The sequence below is a fragment of the Microtus pennsylvanicus genome, chromosome 15 (assembly GCF_037038515.1).
Source record: "Microtus pennsylvanicus isolate mMicPen1 chromosome 15, mMicPen1.hap1, whole genome shotgun sequence".
Lineage (NCBI taxonomy): Eukaryota > Metazoa > Chordata > Mammalia > Rodentia > Cricetidae > Microtus > Microtus pennsylvanicus.
The window spans coordinates 9,781,900-9,809,367 of NC_134593.1; the positions used below are offsets into that span (position 1 = coordinate 9,781,900).

At 45.4% G+C, this 27,468-nt stretch overlaps 1 protein-coding gene across 2 annotated transcripts in view; it reads right to left on the reverse strand.

The window, feature by feature from the left end:
- The window catches only part of Samd4a (sterile alpha motif domain containing 4A), a 220,065-nt gene that overhangs the window by 37,260 nt on the left and 155,337 nt on the right, over positions 1 to 27,468 (reverse strand). Inside the window, exons 3-5 of one of the 2 annotated variants that reach the window (XM_075949971.1) lie at positions 14,305 to 14,568; positions 2,916 to 3,025; positions 261 to 347 (exon numbers count right to left, since the gene is read on the reverse strand). In XM_075949971.1, the coding sequence (XP_075806086.1) occupies positions 261 to 347; positions 2,916 to 3,025; positions 14,305 to 14,568 (461 nt within the window). The remainder of the gene's footprint in view (positions 1 to 260; positions 348 to 2,915; positions 3,026 to 14,304; positions 14,569 to 27,468) is intronic. The other variant, XM_075949972.1, reaches the window with a different exon arrangement.

A 27,468-nucleotide genomic window follows, 5' to 3' on the forward strand; every position in this document is an offset into this window, starting at 1 on the left:
TTCTGTGGTGGCCTACAAGGCAGGTGTTATAGACCCATGGAGGGAGCATTAGTTTCACTTCACCCAAGGCAAGCATGGTAGGTCACTAGCAGCTTGGACCCAGAGGGATTAGTTCACACAGCATCCGGATCTAAGGAAGCATGAATAACCAGGAAGTCATATGGACTCCAAGACCTAATAAATTACATCCTCAGCTGGGTCTCTTTACTCTCTTCCCAGGAAGCAGGTGGAAATGTCCCCTGGGCTAATTGCTCACTTACCCTTTCCAAAGACTTCAGGAGATTTTGTCTTTCTTTGAGCTTCTGAATACTGATTACAATTTTGTGTCTTGCGCCTTTGGTAACATTCTGTAATTAAATGCAAAAAATATATTAGAATATCTCATTTTCAAGAATCAGCTTAGAGACTCTCAGAGGCTATGTATTACTTTGTCTTTTTTGTTCCTGCATGTTCACAAATTGACCAATATGCGTTTCTTCTTGTTGATATCACTGTCCTAAACCTCTCCTGACTCCTCTCCTGACTCCGTCTGGCTATAAGCTTGATCATGACCTTCAGGACAGAGAGGTGTACAACAGCTGATTATCCCATGCAACATGAGATTTTTTTTCACCATCTTAAATTATATATATTATTATATAAATTATATATGTGTATTATATTATTACAATATAAATTATATATATATATTAGTTCAGAGACACCTGTCCTCAGGTGGTGCTACTTCAGTCCCTCTTGTTTCCCTGAGACCCCTCTTTGGTCTTTGCGTGCTCAAGGCCTTCCTGCAGCTGCACATCTGCAGAAGTCGTGAAGCCCAGTGCTGCCTGTGTGCACTAGCACACAGGGAATTCCTGTAAATCTGCAACCTTCCTTTTCACTATGAAAAGTGGGATTCATTTCACTCCAGGTAACTGTGCAGAGTTGTGGATGTTATTTTAAACTGGCTACAGCAGTAAGTGAGAGGATTTCATCAGAGCCTTGTGGTGGTCAAGTCTGCACATTTCCCAGTAAAGGATCCTTTTTCTAACCAGGTCCCTAAGGCAAATTTCTGGGGAATTTCTGTTCAGGTGCCACTATTCCAAAATCCCTCTTAGCCAGGGAGGAGACAAGAGTGACAGTGGCATCTCGTCTGGAAACACTGGGGATGTATTTCTGTTTAGCTGTAATTTTCAGAACAAAACGAATTCAATTATTTAGAAAAGTTTGTGTCAGGCTCTAGCACTGCCCTCTATGTCTTTTCTTCTCTTTCTTCTTTCTTCTTTCTTTCCTTCCTTTCTTTCTTTCTTTCTTTCCTTTCTTTTCTTTCTCTCTCCTCTCTCTCTCTCTCTCTCTCTCTCTCTCTCTCTCTCTCTCTTTGAACAACTGATGACTTAGATTCTCTCTCAGCTTTGACCTAAACACAAATTGCTCCTTGAAATAGTTCCCATCAACCCCTGGGATCTCAGGCAGCAGCTGAGATCCAAGAAGTGGTGGGAGAAACGTTAAGAAGTTGACATTGGTGCTTTTGACTCTCTGAGAATGTTCAGTGACTTCAGGCTTTGTCTGGCTCTCAATACTGGTATTTTGCCGAACCTGTAGAGGGGGAACGGAGGGTACTGAATACGAGGAAAGCCGATGTTGGCAGGAAGGCATGCGACTGGACAGGCCATGCCCACATGCTACAATCTCTCTTTCCTGCAGGAGAAATATCAACTCATTTAGAGCACCGTTTTCTTCAAATCATTGCTCAAAGGAAGCTGGGGTCAGTTTGAGACACAAAACAGCATTTTCAACAGGGAGACAAAAGCATCCATTAGCTCTGTTGGCTAGAGCCTGGCATGGCAGAAACATTCCTAATTTGAGGAGCACTGTTGCCTGGTCTTTGGCATTCACACTTGAGGAATTCTGCCCTTTTAGGACTTCAGAAGGGAGTAAATTCTGAGACCTGGATATCTCATTCCCAGTCATTGTCCCATACTATTTGAGCTGATTAGAAGGAAATATTTTAAACAATTCACTCCAATCTCAACTAAGACTAGCAGGATAAATTTTGGAAAAGTGCCATGGAGTGCTGCTCTCCAGACTGTCATGGAGTGTGCTCGGCTCTCCCGACTGTCATGGAGTGTGTGCTTGGCTCTCCCAACTGTCTGCTCTCCCGACTGTCATGGAGTGTGTGGTGTTCTTCCGACTGTCATCATGGAGTGTGCTCGGTTCTCCCGACTGTCATGGAGTGTGCTTGGCTCTCCCAACTGTCTGCTCTCCAGACTGTCATGGAGTGTGCTCAGTTCTCCCGACTGTCTGCTCTCCAGACTGTCATGGAGTGTGCTCGGCTCTCCCGACTGTCATGGAGCGTGCTCGGCTCTCCCGACTGTCATGGAGTGTGTGGTGCTCTTCCGACTGTCATCATGGAGTGTGTGCCGCTTTCCCGACTGTCGTGGAGTTTGTGCTGCTATCCCGACTGTCATGGAGTGTGTGGTGTTCTCCCGACTGGCCCAGTTAGAAGTTAGTGGATATGTAAGCAGATTGGATAAACAGACAAGGAATCTGTCCCTACCCAAACAAGTCCTGGCTCAGTAGAGGGGCGAAACGAGCTAGGGAGCAACGCTCTTTGGAACATTGAGGCAAGGTCACTTCTAGGCAGTGCTGCAGGTTCTTTCTTAGCACCCAGAACTTTTTCTGGTGTATTTGGATCTGTCTTTTCCTAATGTGCTCTCCCTTCCACTAGCCCATGAGTGCCTACTGATCTTTGTCTTCCCCTGAGCTGTCAAGGCAAGAACTTAGGCTTACTTATCATGGGGCCCAGCTAGTACCAGGCAGGTCCTAGATCCAGGCAAGCTACTGAGTGGCTAGGTAAGTTATGGGTCTAAACAAGTTCTGTTTGGGGCAGAACCTCAAGACCCTGTCTCAGGGAAGGGTTCCCTCGAGCATGCACATACCTGAGCCTCCAGTTGACACTCAGTGAGGGCCATCATCTCCTCGTAAGTCATCTGCGAGAACAGAGCAGCGTATTTGTGCAGGCGGAGGCTTTTCAACCAAGCTGGAACATCTGTAGTGCAAGATGCACAAAAAATGGGGAGAGAAATGAAAGGAACAAGAAGAGGTGACAAAAGATGGGACAAAGGGGTGTCAAAAGGTGACAAAAGGGGGGAGAGGGTGATGGTCAGAGGAAAGAAAAAAGAAAAAAAAGTTATTACTTCATTTGGGCAGCAAATGATGCCTCAGAAAGCTTTGGGCTGACCTGACAACCCCACTGGATCCCTTTATTCTACCTCAGAACAGGCATTGCTAACTTGGCGCTGAACATTTCAGGGCAAACAGGAATTCCACATATATATATATATATATATATATATATATATATATATATATATATATATATATATATGTTTTTATGTAGGCTCTTCCAGAGTACCTTTAAAGTTATCAAAGGAATTCACCATAATAAAAATAAAATGCAAAGGGCCACTGTCTTAGCTGGGCTGTTTTAGTGTTGTCTTGGGAGGAACTAACTTAGAACACAGAAAATAGACATGACAGTCTATATATACCTCCAAGACACTTTCTCCTTTTCTTGGCTTTCTTTTTGGAGGCTCAACACAAATCTCCATACGCTATGCCAGCCTCTTCTAGAAGCAGGAAATATATGCAATGGTTGCACCCCATAAATGCCCTGCCTGATGCTTCCTCTGCCTCCTTAGCCCCCCGTGGGATAAAGGGCATCCTTGACTACTGCATTGCCATTGTTGGGGGAGAGTTGCTAGACACTTTTCCAACCTTTGGGATGCATTTGAATGTGTCTTTGACTTCTTTTCATACCAACCCAATAGATCTCACAACACCAAGAATCCAAATGCTACCTGGACCATAGGATGATGGACAGTTCGAGGCACAACTGAAGCAAATCTCAAGTTCAGTGTTTTAGAGTTAAGAAAATTTCTGGAGGGAAAAGCTGCTGAGCCATTGTTTTGCTAATTACAACGAAAATAAATCATTTGCCCAAAGACTCTCAAGTCAGAATTTTTGAGCTGAGATGATCTTCAAAAATGCTTCCAGAATTGTCTTTCCCTACCCCTATTCACTGTACAGATGGCAACATTTGTGCCATTAAATCTAGATCACAGAATAAGAACATGGTCAAGAGGGGACTAGAACCTAGGTCTCCTGAGTATCAGCCCATTCCTACATTGTACCAAATCCTCACAAGAGCTGCGGAGATTGCCAGCAGGAAGTTAAGTAAATAGAGATTGCAAGTCTCCTGAGATTCTAAGGCACTGGGTAAGTGTTATTCATGCTTTCTATGAGGTATTATTGTAGAATATTATTTTAAGAGGTGTTACATTTGCACACAATGCGGAATACTAGTTTAATGAGGCAAAGATGTGCTGCATTCTTTTATGTTGCATTTGTTTAACTCTGTGAAGCTGTGTTACTTTGCCTGTCTAAAACACCTGATTGGGCTAATAAAGAGTTGAATGGCCAATAGCAAGGCAGGGTTGGCAGGCAGAGAGAATGAGTAGGAGGAGAAAACGAAAGAAGAAAGCTCATGGAGCAAGCAAAGGAGGGGGACTCAAGGGACCAGCCACCCAGCTACACAGCAAGCCTTGGAGTAAGAAGTAAGGAAAGGTATACAGAAATAGAGAAAGATGGGGCTGGAGAGATGGCTCAGTGGTTAAGAGCATTGCCTGCTCTTCCAAAGGTTCTGAGTTCAATTCCCAGCAACCACATGGTGGCTCACAACCATCTGTGTTGTGACAACGTCTGGTGCCCTCTTCTGGCCTACAGACATACACACAGACAGAAAATTGTATACATAATAAATAAATAAATAAATATTAAAAAAAGGAAATAGAGAAAGATAAAAGCCCAGAAGCAAAAGATAGACCAGATAATTTAAGAAAAGTTGGCAAGAAACAAGCCAAACTAGGGCCAGATATTCATTAATAATAATAAGCCTCCGTTTATTTGGGAGCTGGGTGGCAGGCCTCCCCGAAAAGCAAAAGAGCCAAAAGAGTAAAAAACAACGCATCATCCCATCCCTACTCAAATTGGTCACAAGATTTTGTACCATTGATTACAAAGTGTTTCAATTGTGAGGCAGTGATGAGCTACCACAGGCATTCAAAGACGGGAGATCTTCCTCTTTTTTCAAGGTTTAGAATAGATAACTAGGGCTGATGGAAGCCAGTCAACTCTGACTTCAGGCTTTGCCCCCTGGGAAAACCATACCAAGGCTCAGGATTGTGGACACAGCAGGTGGCCACCAGCCTGCTGAGGGTACTTGCAGTGGTGTGAGGAGCACAGATGGGGGATCTCTGAGAATGGAACATCCAGCTCTGTTGTTTCAGACTAGAAATTACTTGATTCCATGCTTGGAAGTCCTTCCATCTACGGTGATAAAAGAGAGTTCCCCTGGGACCATCATGAACTGCGCTCAGACAAGCCTTCTCCAGGTGACAGTGCTAACGCCTTAGTGCGAATCACCCTGGGTCATGACTTCAGGACACGCCAGGTTGGAAGTCTTGTACCTGTCGTGATAGAACATCCTGGAGTCTTTTACCAGGCTTCATTCTATGTCACCGAGTTGCTTTGGTTGGACCAGTGCTAACACGTCTGCAGACGGGGTAAGCCTGGATTGCCATGTTGGCCATGTTAACTGCATCTCCAGGCTTCTGGTGGGCTACACGCCATCACTTTGTCCCCAGGCTTTGTGTTTGCCATTCACACTTTTGAAAAGTTCCAAGCCATTGCTCAGAAAACACAACTGTCATGATTCAGAAAAGTCTGGGTAAGCCAGTGTTACACTTGGACACAATTCTTTTCAAATGAAGATGGAACAATTCCATGGACCATTTTTTTTTAAAAGCCAAGCTCCCTAAAGTTCATGGAAAATCCGTAGCTTTAAAGACGTGCTGTAAACTGGGTGCTTTATAAGCCCCAGCGACAATAGGGAAGCATGAGGGGCAACTCTCAGCTCACTAACTGCTAGTTCTTTTCTAGAAAGCAATTCGGACAGCTAGAATTCCCTGGGATAGGCAGGGCTGGGCAAGCTCGCCTCACTCATTTCTTCAAAAGGCAGGTCACTACGTGTAGTTTTCCTGGGAAAGGTTCCTATCCAACTTCACAACGGGATGAGCTAGGCCTTCCTGATGAGCTATTTCCAGGCGTATTCATGGGAAATGCAGGCTCCTTTGACCTCATATTCCTTAAGGCAGTCAGCGTGCTGGTAGAGCGCCTAGCTCAGCGCCATGTGCCTGAGGAAGTCTCTTTCCTTCCTGCAGCGAGGATGGGTGAACAAAGAGGAGGAAAGCTCAGTTCTTAAGAACACAGCCTCCCTGCTCTACAGTAAGAGCCTGTCTCGACAACAACAATGAATCCCAAAAGAACAACAGAAAAGAACATAGCCTACCAACCGCCCTCTCTCTGATTGGTGGGGAGCGACTTTCCCTTGGCAGGGATGAAAACAGAACTCATTAGAAGGGAAACAAGCAAGAGAACGGAGAGCCTTGACTTTCATTCCCACAAGCAGGAGCTCAGTGACTGTGCTGCCGCGTTCTCTAAGAAGTCAGCCAGGCATGAGCTCCAACCAAAGCCTAGACACCATCTTGCCAGATGCAGTGTTGAGAACCATTTTTATTTCTTAGCTTGGATCCCATTCCTACGTGTGAAGCTGTGGCTATGGTTGGAAGATTCAGGTACATGAAAGTCACAGAGGGTGTTTTTCAGAGACGTGAACTATAAATTTGGAATATATTTTTCTTCAGGGTACTACTGTTTAGCTTCATCTATCTAGTTTGCTTCGGTCGGACGTAGCAATGCAGGTCCCAAGCTAGACAGACACCTTCTCATGCAGTGTGAGAAAGAGAAAGATGCTCCTGCTCCACGTGAGGCAGACTTCCCTGCTGGCTGAGGCAATTCTGTTTGTTCAGTGTTTGCTAGGTACTGTCAGCAGAAGTCAGATTCTGTAAAGACATGCCATTGTCATCAAGGAGCTTGTGATCCAGAGAGCACAATTGAGTCCCATGCGAAAACTAGACTAGCTTCAGTATAAGCGCTGGGAATACCCAAATCCGGGGATAGCACAGAACAATGAACACTCGGGGTTGCCGAGGCTGGGAGAGGAAGCTCCTTGCATCCCGCTGCTAAGAGGATGGGCAGCTTGGAGTTCGTTGAGCAAACCATTGTGTAGAGGCCACCTCACATAGTAGGAACATCAGTAGCGAAAGTCAGGGCCACAGAATAGTTAGGGTAGAGAAAATGCTTGGTATGTGGTGGAGATACTCAGGCAGGGGAGTCAGGTGCCTCAGATATGAAACGTCAAAACAAGGAAAGTAGTTTTTGTCCCGTGGATGAAGAAAAACCATAGAAATATGCACCCTGGAAGCATGGGTTACATCAGAAAGATGGTGGTGATCATGGGAAAATGGCTGAAGCATGGTGAGAAAAGGCCGGGGCATGAGTTGTGCTTGAGAAGCGGGGAGGGGAATGACCGGCTGGCAGCTGAGGGCCCTGGGCTGTCAGGAAGTATAGTGAAGAAAGATGGTTCCTTTGGTTCGTGTTTGGTGAGAGGGAAAACAAGTGGAAAAGCCAGCACACCAAGACCACGGGAGAAGGCTGAGCTGGAAAATGGCTCGCCTTGCCAATCTCCACGCTTGCTGGTTCTGCCATGGAAGTCGGTGCAACTACACAAAGGACACTGAGTGAGACTAGAAGAGAGCTGTGGGGAAGCCGTCGGGTGGCAGGCGTTGTGGGCATGGGGTTTCCATCCTTCCTGAAGCTCCTTCCAGCTCTGGTTGCAGGCCATGTCGGTTTATCTTGGATATTTTGGATATATTATCCCGGTTATTTTGGATAATGAGACTATGCATCCATCTTGTACACGTTCTATGGACACTCACAGGTCTTTAGCAATGGGATCAAATTTTATTTTTTTTTATTTATTTATTTTTTAAATATTTATTTATTTATTATGTATACAATATTCTGTCTGTGTGTATGTCTGCAGGCCAGCAGAGGGCACCAGACCTCATTACAGATGGTTGTGAGCCACCATGTGGTTGCCGGGAATTGAACTCAGGACCTTTGGAAGAGCAGGCAATGCTCTTAACCACTGAGCCATCTCTCCAGCCCTGGGATCAAATTTTAAACCATGCTCGTTTCTCTGCCCTTTAGGGTTTGGATACCTTGACCATGGAGAGGCTTTGTGCTGTGTCCTCAGCTCACACGGAAGCTGGGCTCTAGTGAGGATGTGGGCTACTTTCCCCTTATGCCTGCTGCAGATGCCAGCCAGATCAACAAGCCACACGGTGCCCAACCTCAAACGAGGACAAACAAGCTCATAAGGGAAGCAACAGGAAGGGGAGAAGTTAAGGCAGCTCTTTGTCTAGAAGAGAGAAACGTGAATGAACAGTTCCCCATGAGAGAGGTTATTTGTTGGTCCTCTAGGTTCCTGACGACAGAAATTGACTTATTCCTCACAGAGAGCCAGGCTGATATCACACAGCCTTCTCTCTAAGATGTGGGCTGCATTCTTGCCCTCTGAGAAAGAGAAGAAACACAAAGGATGGGCATGAAGGGACTAATACTTCACTGCTGAAGTCAGAAAGAAAGCAAATCCTTCAAGATCAGAGAGCAGCAGATTAGTGACATTGTAAAGTTTGTCTTTTTTTTCGGCCAGAACAGAATGAACAATTTAGTTCTTCCAGGCCCTGAGCAGAAGGAGGATGCGCCTGCCAGGTCCTCAGGAGCTAGATCTTCTTGAGGGGAACTCCTGGATCCTAAGGAGGACAGAGAAGCCCCTCTCATGGGGACATACCACGAATCTTTGAACAAATAAATCTGGGGTAAACGACTTCAAAGAATTAGATGCAAATAGTGAACTAGATTTCTTCCGGGTGCTCCCAAATCCCACAATGTTCCTTGGTGCTGTTTTTTCAATGTTTTGTACTGTTAAAGGGAAGTGGAGGGAAGGGTGTAAAGCCCTCTAGCTGAACATGATACGCCCTCGGCGAGGAGTGGAAGTTAACAGTCCTGAGACCCTTGGATCTAGGAGGAGTCCTGGAATGCACTTTTCAAAGACTTCAGAACTCTCACCTTATCAGAATTAGCACAATTCCAAGCACATGAGGACATTTGTGCAGTGCAGGTCACATGGCGATGTCAGGGAGTTACACACACACACACACACACACACAAACAAACAAAAAAAAATCCACAAAAATGGTGAATTCATTCAAGTTAACTACATTCAGGACAATACCAGGAAAGGCAACGGTCCGAATCTAAGCCAGTCTCCATGACAGCTGAACCAAAAAGTGTTTCACTCGTGTGCCACACCACGTCCATGTCACCGCTCAGACTTTTAAGACGCTCAGGGGCGCTGCATTCAAAACTCTTTTTCCTACCAAGTTTTCTCAGTTTCCTTTTTAAAAAAAGAGTTCACCTCTAAATAATTTCTCTCATTTCCCCTCTGAGAGGGGCCAAGGATCAAATCTACATTTCACAAACAACTACAAGTCCCAAGCCAGCTGTTTGCTAGGGGACAACATATTTTATTTGCTACAGGGAGAAAAAGTTTACTCAAATTTCAGCTGAGAGACTCCCTCAAAAAAGACAAACAATTTTCATAGTCAATGGCTGTCCTCATTCATGGCTACCACGTGTCATTCAAGGTTACTCCAGGCAGGAGTTCCCTCTTCTGTCCCTATTGTGTCCATAGGCACATAATAACCACGTTCTATTATGTCTGCGTCTTTGCTAACGGGAAGCAGCCTGCTGCAAGCCTACCTAGTTGATGTCCTGTGATGAGCTGCCGCTCCCACGGGAGCCTACAGCACCAGTCTCCACCCCCTCATCCAGGCAACTGCTCTTCCTCCAGCCAAGCTTTTCTACTCCTGGAATGCAGTCCTCCAGGGGAATGTCCAACACCCTTCACTATGCCTAACACAGAACCTGCTCAACTGGGCCACGGTCGAGCATGGAGCCCACGGGTCCACTGAGCAAACCTCCATGGGACTGCTGAAAGTTCCCACATTACTGTGGTCCCTCCTTAAGTCCCAGAGGCCCTGCACTGTAGAGGACTTCTCCGCTAGCCCAGGCAGAAACCTAGGTGTCATCCCGAGTGTCACTGGCTCATCACCATTCACGTCGGTTGTCACCGAGTCCTCTCCATTCTGTTTCTCATGGAGAAATTGAGCCACACTCCTCCGTCTCCATTCACATGGCCACTTGTCCTGACCCAGGTTCACTTTCCCCTGTTGCTGAGAAATCCTCCTCCTCTGCACCGGCTCTCAACACTTCCCCTTCCCCCTTTACTTCCCAGACTGCTGTGCTAGTTCCACTTTCTAATGCGAATCTAGGCAGGCGGTTCTTTCTGTTGTAGAAATTCCCTCAGCAATGTCAGAGTAAAAGGCACAATCCTTTTCCAGGTCAAGGATCTGGTTCCTCCACAGCAAATCAAATTCCTGACTGCCTTTAACACCCTAGCCGTAGGTTATGCCCATACTGCATACAAGTTCGCAGTGCTGTTCCCTCAGCACAAAGAACCTTCCCTCCATCTGTACTGCTGGCCAGCAACCACGCCTTTGAGGCTCTGCTCCAGGCCTCACCTCCTTGCCTTCTCTAGAGACTCTTGTCCTGTTTGCAACAGGGCCCATCTTGGTGCTCATTTCAAGTGGAGACAAACGTCTGAGAGACCGAACATCCACAGCAGCGTCCCCACATCAGGTATCTGGGGCTAACATGAGTCTCTTGAGGCTAGAGGAACCCTTACCTCTGCCTCCCACAGCTCAGTAGGTACAGAGATGTCCAATGGTTTAAGTGAAGACAAAACTGAATCAGATTGTCCCCTATCCCAAAGCCACGCCAGGAACCCTGGCCCTCTGATAGAATCAGATTGTCCCCTATCCCAAAGCTACGCCAGGAACCCTGGCCCTCTGATAGAATCAGATTGTCCCTTATCCCAAAGCCACGCCAGGAACCCTGGCCTTTTGATAGATCTCTGGATTTTGGATTCATCAGTGCAGAGAGATCATCATGCTACTATGAGGAGCAGATACGTTCCTTCCCCCACCAGGCTGCCTTCTTTCTAGGAAAGCAATAATTTAGTGATATGAGACTTCCTTCTCTCTCCTACCTGAGATGAGCGCTAAGCAAGTACATTCAATTCATCTGCTACCTGGAAATGACGGATATTATAACTGAGTACCAACTCAGAATCAAGAGTCCTTCTCCTGGGATAAGTCACAGTGATGTTTTTGTAAAGAACACAGAGACCTGAATTTAAAACATAGCCAGCACAGTTAGTCCAAACATTTCTAAGTAGCCAAGTCCCAAGAGATTGGTAACAGAAAAATGTCATATTCTGGCTCAAGTTGCTGTTTGAGGTTCCAAGCACAGTACTCCAGTCCATGCATGGTTTGTCTTTAGCCTTGGGCCCTACAGTCCACCTAAACCAGTAGGATGAGTGTTTGCTAGAGAAAGCAAAACACAGAGATTCAGGAGGAAGCAATTCATCCTCTGAGGACTTATTCTGCATGCTTGACCTAAGAGGTACATTCCCAAAGGAGGATGGTGGCCAAGCTGGCTATTCTGTCCAGTTGAGAATGTAGGTAAGAACAAACCCAAGATTTCAGCCCTGTACATCAGTTGGCTAGAAAGATGAATGCAATTATAGTGGCTTTTATTTTTTTTCCCAATACGTGAAGCGAGAGTGATATGTGTTCCCAAAGGATACGGGAACTCTTCAAAACTTCTACTCCAGTTTCCTTGTTCTTGCAGATCAGACATTTGAAATCTAGAAAAGGAGCCATTTGGTGATGATCCAAGTGCCTCTGCCCCTACCACATGTCCTGGGCACAAGAAAGTACACATGGGGTTCCACAGGAAGAACCAGCTCTTCTTAGATACACATCACTTGATTTCATAGTCCATTAAGAAAGTGGGCAATAATTTGGAAATTTACATGATCATCTGCTCTTAGGCCTGGAGATCAAATGACAAACCCTTGGGATGGGTGTATTAAGGGTTGCTTCTTAGATGTAATTTTAGAAGGCCATGTTGAGTAATCTTGATATAGAGGAGTTCTTGATGGCCACCTCACAATAGGGCTGGGTAAAGAATATTTGTGCTCAACAAATACTGGCCCTGTGCCACGTCAGAATGTGTTTGGGTGTTTGGACATTTCTACTATCTGATATTATCAGCTGAATTGAAAAAATTTCCCCTATAAATAGAATTTATCATCTATTATGTTCCTTCTCTTGATTTTCCCGCTGTTACTTGCTAGTGTCCTTATCCATTGATTTCTCCATCTACTTTCTTTAAGAAAAGCAAGGTCGATAGATCAAAGCAGGCAGAGACACAGGGCTCCTTTATTCCAACCAGTCACCAAAGAGCTTCTTTTTCCTTGATACCTATGTGTTCACAATGAAAATCTTGGATGTGACATTTTGTCTGTGACTAAGCTTGAGAAGACAATTCTCACCAATTCTAGAGAAAGGAGCCAAGTGAGCTGATCTACAGGTGCCCCTTGAGTTCTGGAAGGCATCTGACTTTTATCCGGAAAGCAACAACAACCTCCCTGTCCCCCAAACCAAGCCTATGGAATACTCATCCAATTTCCCATTTTGTTCACATTTCTTTAGAAATAAATGCATTTTCTCTATTTAATTCTTACCTTAGAAACTTCAAACATACATTTGCCCACCCTGGGAGAATGGGTAAGTGCACAAGCCCACCAAACAAGTAAAGAAACAACAAGAAAGAAAATAAAGTAAAAAGAATGAAGTAAGCATATTCAGACACCAGACAGTGAAGCAGGCATTCTCCCCAGCAAACAGCTTATTCCTGAGCTCACCATGTGGGTCTACATGCAAACAGTGCTCCTCTGAGTTACCAATGGAGCCCTGTCCGGGCTGTCCAGATACTGAGCTTCACTGGGGCGTAGCATCACTTGGGTTTTGGTTTTGCCCATCCTCCAACACTATGGTGCAGTCCCCTGAGCCCTGTGAAAGAGGGTTAGCCACCCTGTATGCCAAAATGACCCATTCCATTCAGCTGATCTTAAAGATCCATTTTTATCCCCAGAGGAAAATTTGAAGACACACCCTACTTCCACAGGTCTCTCATCACATGACCATCATGGGAAGGGGCTGGGACAGAGGAAGACTGGAGGTCAGCCTCACTCCCTAAGGTGATGGGCTCCACTTTTCAGCCTCGCTCTCTCTTATATCGGGCACCTGGGAAGATGAGAACATACTCTCTGTGCTAGGTTCCCATGTTGGCAGAGATGAGATCAAGAGCCTCCTTTCGTATAAGGGGAGGGTTAGCAACAGCAAACATGTCAGGAGTGTGGATTAACAGCAGCACAGAAGCCCCACTCAGATCCTGTCTTCAGCATTGTCCCAGAAGCCTGCCTGGCTATTGTCTCAGTGGCTAACATTGTTAACAGCATGTCTCTGATGAGGCTCTTTCCCTAGGGACTTCTAGCCCTCCAACCACTGGTGTCTAAAAATACAGAACACATCCTTTATGAACTCATTGTCGGTAATTGGAAATCTCTGTCTCCCAAGGAGGATCCGTAGGAGAGGGTACCTTGACAGGCAATGTAGGAACATTTATTTAGGTTGCACAATATTTAGGTTTCTCATCAATATGCAAGTCTACTATCAGACTCAAAACACTGAAGGTTTTCACATCAATGAAGCAGATACAGAGAAATGGGCTTTAAGGTTTCTTTGGCCTTCAAACAAAAAAGTAATAAAAAGAAATATTACTGCAATTCTTCATTGAGAGAAAATAAAGTAATCAAAGATCTTTAGTTTGTTTTTCTCAAGTAGTGACAGGTCCCTGGCCATAGCAAGGCAGAGGGTGGATCATCTTGGCGTCTTCTAAGATGGTTCTATCCAGGCTAGTAGGAGCCCTCACTGTCTAAGAGTCAGTGCACAGAAAGCAGACAGAAGGATGCTGACCTTCCTTGCTCTGGCTTTTGGATAGGGGCAAATGATCATTGATCAGTGATCAAGAATCAGAAATACCAGACCTTAGGACTGTGTATTAATGGCAGCTCCATGGTACTTTCAGAGCCTGCCCTTGGCATTGTCCCAAAAGTCTGCCTGGCTAACTCCCCAGCTAACATCTTTATCAACTGGACAGGGGCTCCAAGTCCTTTTCTCCAGAGCCAGCTCTGGATTTCTGGAGGGTGTGGCTCGAGTGCACGGGCCTAAGAGGAGGAGCTGGGCTCCATTTGTCCTACTGACCACCTCTCTTTCCCCTTGAACTCCAGATCAAGGGAGGGAGGGCTTCCTGGTTCCTCGTGTGGTCACTCACCTTTCATACCACTACCTTCTTCTTGGAATGTGTTACGAGCAGTGGTCTGATCTTCTAAGTGTTCACTCCCACCACTTCCTGAAGAGGCTACACTGCTTTGTGGAGACAGGGGGGCATGATCGGATGGGAGGCACTGGGGTCCTCTAGCTCGTAAGTCCTCATGAGACATCCATCCATGTCCTAGAGGCTGGTTTGGCACATTCATGGGTGGGGTAAGGGAAACAGATCGTTTCAAAGGGCTGTGGTGTGCCTGGCCTGAGAGAACTGGAAAAAAAAATAAAATGAAATAGGTTATTCTCCCCATGTTAGCCTGGGACGCAGAATAACCCACAATACCTTTGCACCCTCAGGGAGACCGTGAATAACTCTTACACTCCACGGGTGGTCACAGCGGGTTGACTCGAGTCTGGGGCTGTCCTTCCCTGCTAAAAAAGGAGGCTGCCTGAACCTACATGTAGGCTAGGTTGTACCCTGGAGCCCAGACTTATGGTGCCCCCACACTGGGTCTTCATGTTTGTGAGTTTGGAACTAGTATTATTCTAATCTTATGAATCAGACTTTGAAGCAGCTGGGCAAAGCTGACAGCCTGAAAGTGGCCATTGGACCAAAGTGAACAAAGTGTGTGCTGGACCATGGTTTTTTAAGGAGCAAGAGTGCTATGCCCCACATTGGTGTGGAGGACTTGCAGGGCAGGCAGGCTGCTCACCATCTGGGATCCTTGCAGCTCGGATCTAGCTGCTGAAATTGTTATTCTACACCGAAGTTGGGGAACTGTCACCTCTGAATGGTGGTGGGATCCCAAGGAGGGAATCCAGCACGGACATGACCTCAGGGTATGGGACAGTGGCAGTCCTGCTGAAAAGGCTAATTCTTTTCCCTTGTCCTCAGGGTTAATGTCAAACTTTATCTGGCAAACACCTTCAGGTAACAAGGCTTTCATTCAGAAGTCAGCAAGGCCCGCCCACTGAGCATGTTCAGTCCTTCCACACAGTGGGCAACATCTACATAGCTCCTTTTTTATTTTCCACGAAGCTAGGAAAAAGCAACAAAATGCATGTAGCTGGCCAAATTAAATGGACGGCACTCAAAGGAGGGATTTGAGCAACATCAATGCTGAGGGAGCCCATGTTACCCTTGGTTGGTTTTGCTGGGTGCGTAAAGCGACTTTACAAAATAAGTCTATTCATAACTTTTCTCTCAGTCTATTTTGATTGCTGCTTTATTAATGTGGAACTGAGCCACGTGCATTTTAAACAGTTTCCAGGGAAGCCATTGAATTTCATCTGCAGCTCTAACCCCTCCAATGAGGCATTTTCTGTTCCTAGTTTTAGTCATATATTTCTTTGCTGGCTAGAACGGTGTGTTTTTCAGTAGGTAGACCAGATGGCCCAAATAATGGAAGGCATTATCTTTAGACTGTAGATGGGTGTTGTCTATATAAAGACCAGAGCAGGTGATTACCATGACCTCATCTACAAAATAAAGACCAGAGCCAAAAGGCAGACTGCTGCCATCAAGCATGTTTGGTATGGTCTCATGTTTAGCTAGCGTCATTTTAAGCTTTAGAGTCTAAGGACAACAAGGCTCAATACTTTTAGGGCCAATGTTTCCATTTGGCCTTGTGTATGAAGGGGGACAATCAGGACTAAAAAGTTCTTTTTAACAAAAAGTGTAAGTGGGGGCGCTGCTGAGTTTAACATTTGTAATCTACTTAGGAAATTTCTGGTTTGAATAGATTCTGTTGAAGGCACGAGCGTTTTTTATCTGCCTTAAAGAAATGTGAATGGGACTTTAAAGAAAATGGCCTTATCATGTTTTTATTTTTACTAGAATAAATAATAAACTATTTTGAAAAAGCTTTCTGGAAAATGCATTACTTCCCAATTGGATGAAATTAGCAAAAAAAAAAAAAAAGAACCAAAACAAACAAATAAATAAATAAATAAATAGGAAACAGCAACAAAAATGAAAAGAGAAATATAAAGAAAAGCTAGACATCCAAGAACTTCATTTCATGCCTATCTAGCTATATAGTATTTATATAAAATTGGGCCGACTTGTCTGGAGCCTCCCTGAGTGCTGCGACATTCTGGCTCAGCTCTGAGTTTTTGAATCTCTGGTGAGGACTTCGAATGCTGGTAGCCAGGTATGAGCATGTTTCCACCTGGGGCCTCTTTCACATAGCCAAGATTCAAATGAGTTTGAAACCACAGAACAGGACTTGCCCGAAAGGTTCTCAACCAGAGTACTGGGGCCTGTGGTCGCTAGAATGTTTAGATGCAATAATAAAGTTGAGAATTATTCAAGATCTATGTCTCATGGTTCATGGCTGCTGTTAATCTGGTATTTTGTGTGTGTGTGTGTGTGTGTGTGTACAAATGCGCCACTGCGTGTGTATAGAGGTAATAAGACAACTTGTGGGAGCTGGTTCTCTCCTCCTACCTTATGGCTTCAGGGATTGAACTCAGGTCGTCAGGTTTCCCAACAAGTGCCTTTACCCCCTGAGCCATCTCGTCAGACCCTCATTTTAATCTGGATGCTTAGAATAGTAAAATGCATCTGGACTGGATGGATTACATTGTTAAATGGAGCCGATTTGTTTTCCTGTACCTAAAATCTCTCCGAATCCATGTTGCCGTTCACTCCTGGTGCAATGGCACACTTGGGGAAGCTGCCATTGTCCCAGAATGCCAGCAGTGAAAGGGTTAGCTGGAGATGCTGCCCTCCCTGAACTGGTTTACACGGATTTGCACTGATACTTACACAACTGTGTTTGTTTTCCTGAGTTTAAGTGAAGACAAAAGGGGGAGGGCGTGAACGTGGCCTTTGCTTTTGTCTAATCAGTCCCTTATAGTTAAGAGGTCAGAGACTATTCCTGGTGACTTCCCATCGAAGGCCACCTCCTGTCCATCACAGAGGGAACCCTCTTATGATTCTTCGGGCTGCCCACATTCAGATCCCTCTGAAGTCATCCTGCTGGGGCAGCCCAACAGAACCTCAACACAAAACTTCTGACATTTAGAGAAGGTGAGGAGTTTCCAGCCGTGCCAACGGAAGGCTGTGCAGGACAAATGTCCTCCTCTTCACAGGAAAGCTGAGTCAGGTGGACCGTGTAGGCCTGTTTCTTCACTCTTTTAAGGTTTATTTTTATTTTACATGTATGAGTTTTGCCTGTCTGTATGTCTGTGTGCCATTCCTGTGCCTGATGCTCCTGGTGGCCTGAAGATGGAGTCAGATCCTAGCGACTAGAGTTACAAGCTGTTGTGAGTCGCCTGATATGGTTGCTGGGACCTGAACCTGAGTTCTGTGCAAGAGCAGTTTGTGCTCTCAACCCCTGAGGCATCTCTCCAGACCCCAGCCCTGGGTTCTGATGTGGAGGAGATTGGAGATGGTGGCAGATAACTTTGAGATTAAGATTAACCTGTAGGGGGCCGGACTGTGGTGGCGCACACCTTTAATCCCAGCACTCGGGAGGCAGAGGCAGGCGGATCTCTGTGAGTTCGAGGCCAACCTGGTACACAGAGCTAGTTCCAGGACAGCTAGGGCTGTTACTAAAATGAACCCTGTCTCGAAAACAAAACAAAGCAAAACAACAACAACAACAACCCCCCCCCCCAAATAAATTAGAAAGAAAAGCAAAAGCTAAACCCGTAGGTTTTTATATGCTGTCGTACGAGAGTGGGTCACTAAGACTGGTACAGAGAGCTGTGGGGCCAAAGAGGTGGCTGGGGCCGATCACCAGCAGGGTCGGCCTTATGGGTGCATTTGTCTTAAGAACTCCTCTTAAGCAGGGCCCAGAGGGAGAGAAGATACGGACATTCAGGAAAAAAAAATAATGAAATCAAGTTTTTGTTAGTTTCCTTCTGATTCAGGGTGGGAGAACAGTAAACCAGACATCCGAGAAGTTTTTCAGGCCGGCTGGTGGTGGCTGCCTCAGAATGACTCCGGCAGAGTCCTTCAACGAATTTGCTAGTGGCAGCTGCGCTGCGCAGTTAATGCTTGCTTCAGAGGGCAGTCCCAGAGTCCTCTTCAAATGCTACAGAATGAAGTGTGCCTGACCAAACCCCCACAAGGATCAGGAACCAGCAAGTTCTACTTGAGCTGAGGCCCCCATTTCTGCGGCATTTGTTACTTTCACAACAGTGTGGAGAGGGTCAGCCTGTTAGGGGACGGTTCCCCTCTAGGAAAACTCACGCTGAAATTTGCCCAGGGGAGCGCGATTGCCACTCTTTTGCATCAAACATTGTACATAGTATGGATTGAATTCAGCTTTAGTTTCAGAAGCTCTACAAGAAATGTCAGGTCTGTACTCGTCTGTGTAAGTAGCTCCACAAACACATGCCTTTGGGTTGGCATAACCTGGGGAATTTATATATTCGAGTGACCTGAAAAAAGCAGTAAGCACTGAGTATGTCTACTTGAAATATGGAGAAAGAGAACCAGCTAAGAAGAATATTGCCCTAGAGCAGTCAGGCAGCATGGCAGTGCTAAGGGCATTCTGACCCCATGGTAAACTCCGTTTTGTCACTTGGGGGCAGCCAGCTACTCCAGCCTCTTCTCACCCCACGGTCTCCTCACCTTCTAGCATCTGGGTGTGGCCCTCTCAACACCCTGGAAAGGAGATACACAACAGCTGTCCATGAGTTACGCTCTAATCATTTTCCTGAAAGTCTGGAATTCAGATTTATTTCTCATTTTTTAAGCATGTTTGACTTTGCCTTCATTTTTAATTATTGATATAAAATTTAGGCAGAAAAATTTTAGATTATTTAGGACTCTTTGGAGAATACTAAGTAAAACTACTGTTTCTGCCTTCCAGAGGAAGAAATAAGAAGGCTTGTGGGGGGAAGGAAGGTGTTGGCTACCGGACCACTGTCTCTTTGGTTCGCTGTCGAGGAGATGGAAGTGAACAGTGAGACTCTAACAATAAACTCTCCCAATGTGAACAGACCTTACACTGTGCACCACACTTACCGGCTCGGTCTCACTCCGTGATGTGTAATTTCAAAGAACATTTTTACGAAGACAGACCCCTAACACTTGAGAGGTAGAGGCCTCCAAGAACACATCACTCGGTAATTTCTAATTGAGAGCCGCGAGGCCCTGAAAATCCGTCAGGGGTGAAATACTGCGCTGTGAATTTTATGAGCATATGAACAATTTTGGAATTAATTTGAGATAAATATAAGTGAAAAAGACCAATGCTGGGTTCGTAGCTATTTTTGGTTTTGACTTCATTTGGCTCAGTGGCTCTGAAGGACCATTACTGTTTTAACGGGCGACCTCGGCGGTTAATATTGATGAACTCACCTGGTTCCTTTGCATATTAATCTAGACACTGTCGGTTGACCACTGCTTATGTCTTTATTGACAGGCACTTCCCGGGGTAACCCAGGCCGTGTTAGGAACTATTAGAGTTCCTCCTGGGGTTCTGATCCCCTCATGGTCAAACCAGCCACGACTCCCCTCTGCTCTCACCGGGAGTTTCTATCTCTCTCAGGGTTAGCATTTAAAATCTAGACCGTTGGGGATGTTGGATGCTTATGCTCCAAAGAAGGCAGTAAGTATCCCCATCTAACCAGCATGGTCCCCTCCCAGCTGACCGGGTAACCTGTGCTCTCACCTCAAGGTTGGGTTCTGGGAGTGCAGTGACACAGACAAGACTTTCGAATATTTGGTTCATATATATATTTGATTTTTCGAGACAGGGTTTCTCCGTAGCTTTTTGGTTCCTGTCCTGGATCTAGCTCTTGTAGACCAGGCTGGCCTCGAACTCACAGAGATCCGCCTGCCTCTGCCTCCCAAGTGCTGGGATTAAAGGCATGCGCCACCACCACCCGGCTGGTTCATATATGTTAAACTCAAGATGTTGCCTGTTTATCACAGAATCTTGTTAACTGTAAACTTTCCCCCTTTATTTTTAGTTATGCTTATGGTGCTTTGCTTGCATGTCTGTCTCTGTTCTATGTGTGTGCAGTGCCCAAAGAGGCCAGAAGAGGGCACTGGGTCCTATGGGACTGGGGTTACAGACAGTTGTGAGCTGGGAATTGAACTTGGGTCCTCTGGAAGAGCAGCCAGTGCTTCTAACTGCTAAGCCATCTCAAATTTCTAGATATCCAGGTGATAGAATTTAATCCAATAGCATAATTAAACTTCATAAAAATAAGTAATTTTTATAAATGGGGGAATATGGTCGTAAATGTATATAAAAGTCATTGAAACACATTATTATGTATGATTAACATATTTTAATAAAAACAAAATATAAGTCATTCTAACTTAGGGATTGGAAAGGTTGGATAAGGAGCCCAAATATTTGCATATTGTTTAAAAATATTAACTTACTTCACAAATGAAAGGCCTTGGGGACACCTGGACTTGGGTGACATACGGTGTGTGCACTTGTGGGTTACAAAGCACCACAGAAGGACACCCACGTAATGCTGCTGAGTTCTCCCAAGACCTGCCCTCCCGCTCCATCCAACACCTCAGGACTCGCAGCACACAGTCTAAGTTCTACTGAAGGAGGCCTGTCAAAACTTGTCAAGTTTAAAGCTTAAAAAGCTCAGCCCATATGAAGTTTCAAAACCGTTACTGTTTGAAAGGAACCGGAGTAGGTGGAGCTTCTCTTCCCCCTCTTAAAGATTTACATCTGCTTAGCAAGCATAGTTAGGGTTCTAGCCCATGGGTTTGTCTCGAGAATATGGTTTTAGTGTGTCTGTGAATACTACTAGAAATTTCCAAGTCAAAGAATAAAGTTCTACTAACACTACTTTGTAAATATAATTATAGGTATTTGTTTCTCTCTTTTCCTTTCTTTCTCCTCCTCCTTCTTTTCCTTTTTCTTTTACTGAGACAGGTTCTCACTATGTAGCCCAGGTTCCAGGCTGCCCTCAAATTCATAGAGAGTCACCTGTCTCGGCCTCCTGAGTGCTGGGATTAAAGGCTCCTACCTCCAAGTCAGGCTAAGCACCTTGACCAAGACTCAAGGGTAAGATGATAAGGTGACATTAGACCCTGGATTATTCTTCTTTGTTTGGATTTGTGGTCTGAGGCCCTGTGGTGGGAAGCTTCAGGGAAGAAAACGTTCATAATACTTCAAAAATACAGTTTGAAAACTACAAAGGCAGAGAATTTGATCAATGACATCATGCAAAGAGCCCCACTAGAAGTCACATTTATGGTCATGAACAGTTAAGTAGGAGGAGAGGAGAAGGAAAGAGAAGATAATTAATTGTTAGGTAAAACCTCACATGCTTCACCACCACGGTGTTAGAAAAACAGATCACAAGCACATCCGGGCAGTCAGAAGCCTCAACTCTGCATGCTTGCCCTCTGCTCTTGCCCAAACGTTTAGAAAACCAATGCTTAGAATGTGGGAACACTTGAAGAAATTTCCCATCAGGCTTCAGACTCCTCTTCCTCTCAGGGGAAGAAAAGAAACATGCCACAAAGCAGAGGTGAGGGTGGTAGATGGGGTGTTCCCAGCAAGCCAAGGGTGGAAGCTGTATGCTTTCTGTGAAGAGAAAGTGCCTGTGGAGACCAGACCAGACCAGACCAGACCAGACTAGACCAGACCTGACCAGACCCGACCAGACCAGACCAGACTAGACCAGACCCAACCCAACCTGACCAGACCCGACCAGACCTGACCAGACCCGACCCACCCAGACCAGACCCGACAGGACCGGACCCGACAGGACCGGACCCGACTGGACCGGACCAGACCAGACCTGACCAGACCCCACCCGACCAGACCAGACCAGACCAGACCAGACCAGACCAAACCAACCAGACCAGACCAGACCAGACCAACCAGACCATACCAGACCAGACCAGACCAGACCAGACCAAACCAAACCGAGACTCTAGAAGGAAGGAAAGCTGTAGAGAACATTACAACAAGGTTGACAGGTGCCTATGGCTTAATCTTTTTTGCTCATTAAATCTTTTTTTCCACACACTATTGAAATCAAAGTGTCCCATGCAAGTATGGCTTCTGGAGGAGTCTTTTCACATCATGAGTTCTTGTCACCGTGTCGGTTCTGATTACCGCCAGACGGTTTAGCCCTTGGGTAGAGCAGAGACGTATGCTCCTGCCTTCGTGCTATCACTTAAATATTTGGTTCCTAAGGACTAAATTAGAGTGTTTCTGGCAGACTTTCATTACAGTCTTCATCTTCGGAACATTTCATCTGTCCCCTTGTCAGTTTCTGTAGCGGCAAAGCTGGGTGCCATCCAGGAGAGCAACCCATCTGAGACAACTGCTGCTTGACATCTCAGCATCGTTAGTTGTGGAATAACTTAAACCCAAAACTAACACAGACATTTTATAAAAGTCAGGAGATTCGCATTTGCAATTTTAGTCTCAAGCCAAGTGGATCTGACAGGAGTCGTCTCGGGGCCTATCACATGGCTCCATCAAAACCAGACAGCAGCTGTAAGGTGACATCACTTAAGTAGGTGTCCTAGCACACGCAAGGGGCCATGGCAGGGTCTGCACTGGGCTCACATACTCTCCTGTGTTTTCTTTTTCATTTCTACATGTCTAACTATACAAGCCACCCTCAGGTCTGCCCAAGAGTTTCTGTTCACATAAAGTGATGTCCAGAAATGAGTTCAGACAGAACAACAGACTCTGACTTGTTTTGTTTATGATGCTGGGCAAAGAAAACAATGACAATAAACAGGAGCAAATTTAACCTTCTAGACATTTCCCTTCTAGCTTCCTTACATACGCATTTCAAAAACCGCTGTTTAGAGAAGAGAGTAACTCGGACAGATCCTTTATGGCAACATTTTCCTTTAAACGCTTTCTCAGAGGACGACTCTCAAAATGTACCTGCCGCTCCCTAGCACACCTGTCCGGGCAGTGCACCATTGATATCTATCGTACAGCATTCATCTTGTGCTTAACAGCTCTTCGACCACGGCCGAGTGCGAGACCAGCAAGGCGATCCATGTTTGTTACAGCAAGTAGTCAGGACTTCATGATTGAGTATCTGTCCCAAGGCCGTGCATGGCCAGAATTGCTGAACACATTATCAGGACCTCTTTTAACACCTTGTGAACACCACCACTTGTTAAGAAAAGCCAGCTCACTGCTTGAAAGGACCTAACAAAGAACATTTCCAAGCCCTGTCTACTGGCTATTGTCCTGATCTGAACCACAAGAGCCCCACAAATTCCATATAATAGGAACAGGTGGCTCTTGAGAGCGTCATTCAGGTAAGGTCGGACACTTAGAGCTTGCCTACATCCTACTGCAGCAGGGCAGCCAAGCACAGCGTGTGTTCCAGGATGTCTCTGAGTCTGAAACACTCAAGTTTGCCTTGACCAATCTGCCAGCCTGTTTTCTTCTTTCTAGCCTTAGAAGAAGGGCTATGCATGATTAGAAATGGGTTATGTACTTCTAATTCTTAACTTAGCTTCTCAATAAGAAAATGAGAATAAGAGTCCCAGCAAGGCACTGGCAGGCCAATTTACTGATTAGGGAATTGGCTCTTGTTTTCATTAAAGCATTCCATCTAAATGTCAAATGCAACAATAACACATAAATGACCATTCAAAAGGACCACAATTGGAGCTTACACTGATAATTAGATGATTTTTTTTTTGTTAATTAAGAAGAATTGGACGCTTTAGCCTCTCCTGGCTTCTTGATTACATTTGATTGAATCGCCACACGATTTCAGACAAGTTATCAAGCGCTACATCCCAGTGCCCATTCTCGTCATCGCTGTCCTTTCCCTGAATGCCAAGCCATCGCAGCCTGCCTCCACGAGTGTCGGACCCTGAAGAGAGAGGTGTGGAGTTCGGACAATTGATTTGCTGCAGTCTGTAATCACACATCAGGACTGGGGCTTTTGACTTGGCATTGCGTTTATCCTGTACTGTTCTTCCCTACCCCAGAAAAACGGGGCTTTCATAACTGCTCTAGACACATCTACTTAAATACTGTCAATCTGTCCTGCAATAAGAGATTTCCCCAGGCTCAGGGTTCCTGGCATCATTCAGTCCCCAGGGCAGAGGGAGAATTTGAAGATCCTCATTTCTTGCTGGATAAAGATAGAGAAGGTTGACAAGAGCCTTCAGATCCTGGCAGCAAAGAGAAGAGGCCCTGCAGGCCGCTGGGGTTGGGCTAACCTCAGGTCCCAGCCCTGATCACGAGGTTGAGGGCTCCCTTTCTTCTCCGTCTGTCCCCTTTACCCGTCCTACAAACCATGAAGGTATCTGTTCATTTATTCACTTAACACAGTTTCTTAAACCGGACCACCCCGTATGAGGTTCTGTAACTGAATGTGGGAGCTGCCAAAAGGTTTGGTAGCATTAAAAGTTTTTTCAACATACAAAGGCCAAAACAATTCAAAATCAAAGAGGGAACACATTGGAAGTGTTCCTGGCAACGCTCAGTCATGTCGCGTCAAACGACTTCACTGTGGTCTTGGTTCTGAGGACACAACAGCAGCAACACATCACACACACTACCACACCACACTATACCAACAAACACTGCCCAAAATACCCAGCTCAGATCAGATCAGAGCATTTTCACTGTTCACACACGGTTTCCTGCTCTTATAGAGTGTAATGGTTTACAGAAAATAGATTTCTAATATTTCTTCTTTCTTCTTCTTTTCTTCTTCTTCTTCTTCTTCTTATTCCTCCTCCTCCTCCTTCCTCCTTCCTCCTCCTCCTCCTCCTTCTCCTCTTCCTCCTCCTCCTCCTCTTCTTCTTCTTCTTCTTCTTCTTCTTCTTCTTCTTCTTCTTCTTCTTCTTCTCCTTCTTCTTCTTCTTCTCCTTCTTCTTCTTCTTCTTCTTCTTCTTCTTCTTCTTCTTCTTCTTCTTCTTCTTCTTCTTCTTCTTCTTCTTCTTCTTCTTCTTCTCCTTCTTCTTCTTCTTCTCCTTCTTCTCCTCCTCCTCCTTCTTCTCCTTCTATTCTTCTCCTTTTCCTTCTTCCTTCTTTTAATGGAGCAGCGTTTCACTGTGTATCCCTGGCTGTCCTGAAACTCACTCTGTAGACCAAGATGGCCTCAAACTCACAGAGATCCACCTGCCTCTGCCTCCTAAGTGCTGGGATTAAAGGTGCACACCACCACTGCCCATTCTGGGGAAGGGGAGGAGGGTTAATACAGGCGTTCTTAGACAAATGTTTTGAATCCTAAACAACTATACTTTCTCTTGTAATCATTCTCACCCTTCTGAAACAGGGGATGGGGTGCAGCCCAGGGCCTCTCTGAACATAAAACCCGTGATATACTTTCCCTTAATCCAGAAACACGGTTGTTGAAAGCACAGTGATTCTCAATCAGAAACCAAAAGCATTCTAGACCCAGGGATCAGCAGTGCTGGCACCTCCCAGGACCTTGATAGAAAGGTTGACTCTTTTTTTGTTTTGTTTTGTTTTAGAGACAGGGTTTCTCTGTAGCTTTGGAGCCTGTCCTGGAGCTAGCTCTTGTAGACCAGGCTGGCTTCGAACTCACAGAGATCCGCCTGCCTTTGCCTTCTGAGTGCTGGGATTAAAGGCGTACGCCACTACCGCCTGGTGAAAGGTTGACTCTTAAACCTTTCTCAGGCCTACTGAATCAGGATCTGTATCTCCTCAAGGCACGGGGTGTGTGTGTGTGTGTGCTCACGTTCTAGGTCAAGATAGACTAATTACACACCCAACTTTGGCTTGCTGTCTTGATACTTTGCTCTGTTGATGTTGGGGTTAGACAGCAAGCAAAGTCAACACATGCTGCTGAAGTGTGAAGAACTTGGGAATTCAACTGGAATTCATGTGGTCCTTTGGTGCCCCCGTCCTCCTCACTAATAGCTATCAAGAGCAACACCATGGGATTGCCTGCAGGGAAATTATTTAATATAAACTGATGTGTTTAGAAATTTTAAGTGCCACAGAACTGTTATACCAGTCAGAGTAAGATTAACCTAGAGAAACCAAAACTGGTTACGGAAGAATAAACTCAAAGTACTCGCTAATCTAACGGCATTCATCCTTAGGGAACATTTTCCACATAGAACATTGGCATGAACAGTAGCTCTGATACTGTGTTTCAAGGGTCACAACAGTGGCAGTTTCCACATTTGGGCTGTACACTAACAAACTGCCTGTTCTGTTTTCTTTGCTAGTCTTTCATCTTGGTCTTTTCTTACCTCCAACACGTTTCACAGGGCTCTGATACTGGGTCTGAACTGTCTCCTGCTTCCTAAACAAAAGCCCTGCCACTGAGTTACATCCCCAAACCAACCTTCCATGTATTTTTAAGTGTTCAGTTTTCATATTTATTTTGGAGTACATGACTTACTTCCTGTCCCACTAAACATTAGCGTCCAGGACTTACAGAACCGTGTCTGTCCTAGCATTTATAAGCAATTCTGACTGACTAAAGTTCTAATTGCTTCCATTATAGCCTGAAATTCAGGTGAGATCCGGTTCCAAATCTGGGTGACATCTGGTTCCTCATAAGCAAAGGAAAGGGTTAGAGAGGATGAATTCACCAGACATTTATTAGATATCCACAATTGGATATCTAAAGGCTCTAGAAGCTGAAGACAGTGTTAATGAGGCCACGCAGATCAGTAGATGGTCCCCCATCAATGACCTTTCAGGACGCTCTTAGCACACCGATACAGGGAAGGGTTTTCCAAATGAGTCTAGCTTTTTTTGGACATGGTATTATTTGCCTGGCCATTTTTATTCCTCTGTACCATTGAAAGCTGGCCTGGTAACATGCATAGAATGGCCAAATGGAGATGGAGAGCAAAGCAGCTTCCGCCCTCACTGGGATGGATGCTGGAGAAGACTAAGTGTACTAACTGTATGTTCCTCCTGTTCTTGCTGGTCCCAGTGCTCTCGTTTCTCCCACACATTTCGGCTCCTGTGATGTCACGAATAAAGCCTTTCTGCTCTGTTTCCTCCTCTTGCCCTAGGCTGGGAATATTGTACCATCATTCTTTCAAAGGCACAGCCTTTCCCACCTGAAGGCCACTTTTCTTGGGTCTTTAGTCTCTGAAGAACAGGTCACATGGCAGGGAAAATTACGGTATCAGCTCTCATTTGCTATGCTGATTTCAGGTTAGGTACTTAACACGTCTACACAGTGCTCCATTTAATCTCCATGCACTACCTGATAAGGTAGGTTATATTAACTCTTTCCCTGC